The sequence below is a fragment of the Pelmatolapia mariae genome, linkage group LG16_19 (genome assembly GCF_036321145.2).
Source record: "Pelmatolapia mariae isolate MD_Pm_ZW linkage group LG16_19, Pm_UMD_F_2, whole genome shotgun sequence".
Lineage (NCBI taxonomy): Eukaryota > Metazoa > Chordata > Actinopteri > Cichliformes > Cichlidae > Pelmatolapia > Pelmatolapia mariae.
This window is the reverse complement of record NC_086241.1, coordinates 54375665-54383319: the sequence shown is the minus strand read 5'-3', so window position 1 is coordinate 54383319 and position 7655 is coordinate 54375665. Positions and strand designations below refer to the sequence as shown.

At 42.4% G+C, this 7655-nt stretch overlaps 1 protein-coding gene across 1 annotated transcript; it reads left to right on the top strand.

Annotated features, from left to right (window-relative positions):
- LOC134644630 (platelet-activating factor receptor-like) lies at nt 1–2327 on the top strand. Its single transcript, XM_063497718.1, has 2 exons — nt 1–106; nt 1239–2327. Exon 2 carries the CDS (start codon nt 1245–1247, stop codon nt 2325–2327), a length of 1083 nt encoding a protein of 360 aa, XP_063353788.1. The 5' UTR covers nt 1–106; nt 1239–1244.
- The last annotated feature ends 5328 nt before the right edge of the window (nt 2328–7655 follow it).

Genomic DNA, 7655 nt, shown 5'->3' with positions numbered 1-7655 from the left:
AAACTCCCTCTCTCTCAGAGAAGTCGCGCTGTTGTTGAACTGAAGCTGTAAATTCATTCAAAGTGTTTACGCGCATCAGGAGATTGAAAACAGAAGAAGCAGTTGTGTAAGTGTACAGTTCTCGTTATTTCTTGTTTTACGTATTAAGACAGGCAGTCTTAATATCCTCACTCACTAATAATCATCAGTCTAATAATGTGTTTTAGCTTTACTGTCTTCTCTTCTTGAATAAATATTTCAGATATTTCAGTTTTTATTTTGCTTGAAAAAATTGTCAGTTTATTATTTAATCAAATTAATCGCATTTTTCTGTTTCTGCTGTGCCTCCTTTCTTCATTTCTTAGCTTCATATCTGTGTAAAATTAAGATTTTACAGGAGGCAGTGTTTTGCTCAAAATGTTTAACTTAACTATTAATTACAGCACATCATCCGATATTAACTGGGTCAATAAATATTGACATTATAGTGCAATTAATTCCGTTTGATGACGTCAGTAATTGAAAAAAAAAAAAAAATTGTAATATCTGAAACAGAGTACCTTACAGCTGTTTGTAATTTAACTGCTGCTCTACTCAAATCTATTAATGGATTATTATTTTTTGTCCACAGTCTTTACAATGCTGTGATTAATTTAATCAATATTTAACAGATCTGCATGAGACAGATCCAAACACGTTATAAAATAATCACTTGTGGCACTTATTCAGAAAAAACGGCGGAAAAAATGGTACTCAGTTAAACTTGTTCACAAACTGTTATTATTTAGCATCGTCAGTTATTTCCCAGTAACAGGGGTGTGTCAGTTTAACAAACAGCTTCACAGCTCATTTACTGTTGGCCTACTGTTCTTTATTGTAAGTGGGTGTCAAGCTTGTTGTCTGTAATTTGTGGTTTACACATTCGCCTCCAAGAGTCTGCATTTGAGTCCTATCCTGCCTGCTCCACACACAGTTCATGACACATTGTTCACTGACAAATTCTCCTCGAACATCTTTAGGTGTTTAGAGTTTGCACCATTTCAGTGTCAGCTCCTTTACAGCAGTTTATAGTCAGAGAACAACAGCTTGGTTAAACCTTTGATTCTCTATTTCTCTATTTATTTTACCTGAAATTGAAATATTACAAAAAAGTAGTTGTTGTCGAAGATTCTACTTTCTAATATACCCTACCTTTGTCATCTGCATCAAAAGTCTGAGTAAACCATTTTACTGATGATATTGTATTTTGTCTCCCACAGACAAAGATGAATGAAACTACAGGGAATACCAATAAATCCACTTTCCTGGACTCTGAGTTTCGTTATGTGCTCATCCCGGTTTTCTACATCATCTTCTTCATCCTGGGCTTCATCTCTAACCTCTATGTGCTGTTTGTCCTGCGCTGTCTTCGTCAGGCCAAGGCCATGGGAGAAATCCACATCTACATGACCAACTTGACCATCGCTGATCTTCTGTTTGTGTGTGCTCTTCCCTTTTGGATTGACTACTATATGCGTGAGGGAGACTGGGTTTATGGAGACGTCATGTGCCGGGTGACAGGCACCTTCTTTTTCACCAACACCTACGGCACCATCCTCTTCCTTGCAGCCATCAGCATCAACAGATGCTGGGCGGTGACTCGGCCTCTGGACGCAGCCTCGTCAGATCGCAGACTTCGCGGAATTATTGTTTGTTTTTTTAACTGGGTGTTTGTTGTGGCAATTTCTATTCCTGTTCTGATTACTGAAGGGATCAATGTGGACCAGAAAAATGTCAGACGCTGTTTTGAGGGATACCAGAATCAAACTAAAGAGAAAAAGCAAACAGTGGCTGTCACTCATTTTTTAATAATTGGATTATTTTTTGTTGTCTTCTCACTCATTGTGATATGCAATATCCTTATTGCTCGAGTCTTAATTTATAAAAGCTCTCCTCAGTCGGAAATTCAGTCTTCAGGAACACAGTCTAAAACGCCCAATGTAATGTCCACATTTAAACAGCGCGCAGGGGTAAAACGGAGGGCTCTCCAGATGTTGCTGGCAGTGGTGGGAGTGTTTGTTCTGTGTTTCCTGCCACACCACATAGTTCAAGGCCCCTGGGTTCTGGCAGTGCTGGAGATCGAAGACGGCTTCGGCCACGTGAAGTACAGCAAGACCACTCGTCAGTCGCTGAGCGACGCTCATCAGATCACCCTGGTCCTTATGGGCCTCAACTGCATTTTGGATCCTGTAGTTTATTATTTTGCAACAGGGACGTTTAGAGGACTCATCAAGTCCCACATTACAAAATTAATCACATTCACCCAAACTCAGAGCTACCACTTAAACCAGCCTGCATCACCTGTTTGAACTCGAGGAGGAAATCAGAGGCTTTTACCCCTGTTTCCTGGCTAGGGCCAATATAGCCTCTGATGAGATTCTCTGGCCTGATCCAGACCAAAGACAGGATGCTGAGGTGGAATAATGTTTTTGGTGTGTGTTGTACTGTATGGTACAGGAATAAAAATGTGCCACTGTATGTACATTGATTGCATCTTGTGTTCATCATGTGAAAAGGTATTTGTGGGGAAGAACCACAGGCAACATAACTTTCCAGTTTTGGAAATATTGTTTTTAATTTATTGCACCAATGTGTAACACTATCTTGTAGTGTCAGTGTTTTTGAGGCCTTGTGTGTGCTGTTTGTGGGCTAAGTTTGATTTTTCAGGAAGAGTGAATGGTTTTGGGTGTAGAACTTTATTTTGACCTGAAAATACGATGTTTGGGAAAGTGGGTGAGATGTTATGGCATTTGTTGTTTACTGTGTTTGAGAATACGAGGCATAGTTTCAAGAAATGTGTTTAAGCAATTGAGAAAAACTGTAATGCAGTGGAGCCCTATTCTAAAAAACAGTCAACGAGGTAGCACGTCTGTGAAGCTGGATTTAGGAAATAATAGTTTAAAGTTAAATTTTGTAGAGCATGTTTATGGGTAGGTTGGTTGCCGCTAACAGACTTACATTAGGTTATGTTAGCTAACTAGTAACAGAACCAATAACTCAGAGGAAAACAAAGAGACTAAAATCAAAAAGCATTCTAAGGGACTCACATTTGTTCTGCCCCTGGCTGCAGCAGTGAGTCTGATGATAATAAACGAAGGAAGTACTGTCTACTTTCACTCTGTCAATTTAGCAGTAGTTGTTTTCATTGGTAGCTAGCCGTTAGCTGTTAGGCTAGAGTTTGTAGACCACTTTATAAATGAGTGAAGGAGAGCCTGTTATAGTCAGTGCACCTGTTATAGTCAGGTGCACTGACTATAACAGTGCACCTGTAATAGTTACCCTGTTACCCTCTTTACTGGTACAAGCTGGCACTAAACATGCTTTAAAACCTTCAACGCTTATTTCTTAAATCCAGCTCCACAGACAGAGTTAAATATATAACAGCTGTTTAGAGTAGTGCTCCATGGTGTAAATTTGCCTTTATACATGTAGTGTTTCATATCCACATTAAAGGTTGGAGAGGCTTGTTAGCCTTAATCTAGGAATTATACTCTGGAATCAGGGAGAGAGGAGAAGAGGATTCATTGTGTTGTGTGCTTGTACATGCAGATGGAATTAAACATTTACCACAGAGGACGGCTGGTGAAGCTTAAAACTACAGTGAGTGAGAGCGGTGGTTCACACAGTTCACAGTGCGCTGTATAGAGGCTGTTTGAAAGACTCCCCCCACTGTGCTTTTATTATTTATATTTTTTCTTTGTACTTTATTTATGTGTCTGCTTCCATCACGTGGTTTAAATGAAGTATTGCTCACTTATCTCAGTGGCTGTAAAGAAAGCAGTGTGATCTCCAGACTGCACTAACATCCTGTAAAGATGTGGGATCATTCTGAGAGTCAACATCCAAAGAGTTTTTGAATGGCCTACAAGAAACCTGAAAAACAATTCCTGAAGATTACTTAGAGCAGGCGTGTCCAAAGTCCGGCCCGCGGCCGCTTTAATTGGCCCACAAGTAATTTTATAAATTGAATAGAGTATGGCCCGCACTTCAACTTTTGCTTGAGTGTATTGCACTTCTTAGTTTTAACACCAGGGGGAGCTGCTGTTGATCAAGGCAGTTGCTCCACCAAAAAGGACAATGACAGAAGAAATTTACCCCAAGTTACTAAACATGGCAGAACCAAAGAAGCGAAAGGTAGAAAGTGAATGCAGAAAATTTCAGACAAGGTGGGAGAGTGAATATTTCTTCAAAGAATTCAAGGGGAAGTGTCTGTTTTATCTGCACTGAAACTGTGGCAGTTATGAAAGAGTATAATGTACGACGTCATTATGAAACCAAACATCAGGCCTATGCATCCTACACTGGTGCTGAGCGAGAGCAGAAATTAAAGCAAATGCTAGCTCTCCTGCGGGGTCAGCAACAGTATTTTTTTTCGTGCTCAAATTGTCCTGAAAAAGGCTCCAATAGCAGCTATGAGGTCGCCCAACTCATCGCAAGACATGGCGAGCCTTTTTCAGATGGAGACCTCATAAAACACGGCCTCGTTAAAGTCACCGAAATAATGTGCCCGGAAACAGTGCAGGACTTCAACAACGTCAGCATGTCCAGAAATACAGTTGTGCGACGCATTGAAGACTCGTCAGCCAACATTAAACTGCAACTGTCTGATAAAGCTGTGCTTTAGATTTTTACTCCATCGCATGCGATGAGAGCACCGATGCCACAGACACCGCACAGCTGCTAATTTCTTTGCGGGGAGTGAACAAGAGCACGAGCACTTTAGGTGAGTAAAAATATATTCCACAGTACCCGTGTGTTAATGTGCAGGTACACATGCTTCAAATATCAATAATGCGCATCAATTCTGTCACTACCCTGCTTTTGCGCACCACTTTCTTATATGCGTTTTTTTTGTTAACACACAGAGTACACACAGCTGTGCACAGCGCACGCACACGCAGAGTCAGCTGATCTCATCTGATGCAGATCTGCTCCTTGATCAAGTGACATTTGTCTGGATTTTTGCCACGAGTGGCGATCAGCACCGCAGCCGGATGGCCCGATTTACATACCCAGCGCAGCTGATACTCACCAGAATAATTTACTAAAATTATATGCACTCCTGTTATTAAGTCCAGTGCAGTCTGTTAATGTTGATAACAGTTTCAAACGAACGTTAATAGGTGTGTTGCTAAGCCTAATAACTTAAATAACAAGCTTGAAATTTACCCGTCCCATTTTCCCCTTTATTGTTTTTTTCTCTGTGCTGTAAATCTTCTGTCTAAGAAGAAATCTGAGGCTGCTGTTCTGAGAATGAGCTACCAAAGCTTTTTCTGAATAAATCAATAAAGATCCATTTATGGAAAGCTGTGATGAAGGCAGTTTTGTCTTTAATTATATTCAACAATATAACACATTTGACCACTTTTAAATGATTTTTAATACAGTAAAGTTAAGGTTATATACCTAATTTCTAGTAAGTGGCCCAGCCCCTCCTATATTTTTATGTATGTGGCCCTCAGCGAAAAAAGTTTGGACACCCCTGACTTAGAGTATTCAAGGTGTATTGTAAAATATTAACTTTTACTGTTGTTAGAATTACGGCACTCTGGTTTTGGCCTTTTATAATGTATTTTCATGCATATTTGCACATGCTTTTTCAGTCATTCTTCTTTACTATTTTCTTCCCTCTCACCTGCCTCACATGTTTTTTTTAATATTTCCTCATCACTGAGGATCTTATTGTCATGGTCACCCACTGGTCAAACCTTTTTTTAATGAAAGGACTTCTTTTTCTCACATTTTAACATTCGCAGGGTTCCCTCTGAAATGTATATGAGTTTTTGTAAATAAAAACAAAAATCAAATTTGATCAGAGGATCTCTGCCTTTATTAATTCCTTGCATTCTGATTGAATGCCTACAGTGATAGCACATGATGAGAACTGAGGGCCAGTTGAGTAAGTATAGTAATATTCTGAAAGATAAAATGAATGGAGGAATGTGGTTGGTGTTGACAAATGAGAAGATGTGCTGTATCCTTTGTGCTTTCCCACTTTTAACATTTTTTTTTTTTTTTTTTTTTTTAAACCTGTCCCGTTTGGTTCTTTTGCCATCAGAATTATTGTCTAAAGGCGAAGAAAGATGCCCAACGGATTTACTTTACCAAATGGACCATCCCAGCCTTGCCGTAATGGTCCATTTGATTCAACTTTTTATTGTTTATTTTATTTTCACTTGCTGAATACGGGACAGACTTGACTGGAGGAGAGAATGTGGAGAAAGAAAGAGGGAAAGAAAAAAACCTGAGAAGAGGGACGGGGAAAAAGGGCAAAAAACAAAAACCAACAGAATAAGCAGACAAAAAATACATATATCGATCACCTGGATCACCTGTTGAGAAAGAAAAAAGAAAGCAAGCAGAAGAAAACGAGAGTAATAAACAAGATCACAATGATATATGAGAATATAACACTAAATACTTAATATTAAACATTATTGTGCAGCACGTAAGATCGACAGCGCACAGTGTGCTTTGAGGTAGGAGCCAAAAAGGGTGTAATTTGTGTGTGTGATCACCCGTGTGTACACCTGTGAGCATGAACGCGCTTGTTTTTAAAAGGTTCCTTCATGTAATGATCTGCTAGAGGGTGTGGGGGGCCACTGCCCCGACCTCCAGGGCATGAAGCAGGTATGGAGGAGATCAAGACTCCAGACATCCAGAGGCCCCCAGAACACAAGAGACCAAGGAAGACCAACAGAGGGGCAGCCGCGCCACTGTCCCAGAAAGAGCTGAGGAGAGTCCCAGATGAGGGGTCACTCAGCAGCCGCGGAGCAGAAGCCAGGGGGGGTTGCAGTGACGTGCCCGTGAGCTCCGCCGGCAGCCAGCTGTGCCTGAGTGGCCGAGCCCCGGGCCGTGAGGCCGAGGGCACCCCATCCCCAAAGTGGCCCGAGCGAGCCCCAGGCTCCAGGCCCCAATAAGCAGCCGCCAAGGAGTGAGCCGGTGGGTACCTGGGCGCCCACCCCCGGAGACAGAGAACCACCAACGCACCGATGTCTGAGGGCGTCCGCCACCGGCAGGGGAAGTGGTGGGGGGAGATGGGCCTCCAAACCTTGGAGGGCCTGAGATGTCCTCAGAGAGGTGGCGTCTGATACCCAACCTGACATATAGACACAGACAAACAGGCACACACAGATACAAACATCTATTCCCACCCTCATGCTCTCATATACAATTGCTCAACACTCACCCAACGTGGAGACAGACATAGAGAGACGCTGTACACACAATCACACTCCCCAAGCGTACTCTAAGCCCCGAGTCTAGGTACCCTTGCCCCTGGAGGGGGAAACTGCACCCAGACTCAGGTGGTGTAACCCTTTTCCCTGCGGTGGGGAGAAGCAGACCGCCCCGACTCCGCAGCAGCAGGGAGGCCCCATACACCAGACCCCAGTCGGACGGCCAACTCCTCCTCCTAGCCCCCCTGCTCCAGCAGGCCGCAGAGAACGGGGGTGTAGGAAGACTCCAAACCTCCCTCCACCCGCTCATATGTACTGTTGATGTATGTGTGTTCTAAGGTGCATTTAAAACCCAGGAGGGCATGGAGCCACCTGCCAGAGCAGCAGGTAAGCATATAGCCCCTCCTGCTAGCCCTCAATGTCTACATGTATTTAAAATTGAGAGGTGGGCAACGACGC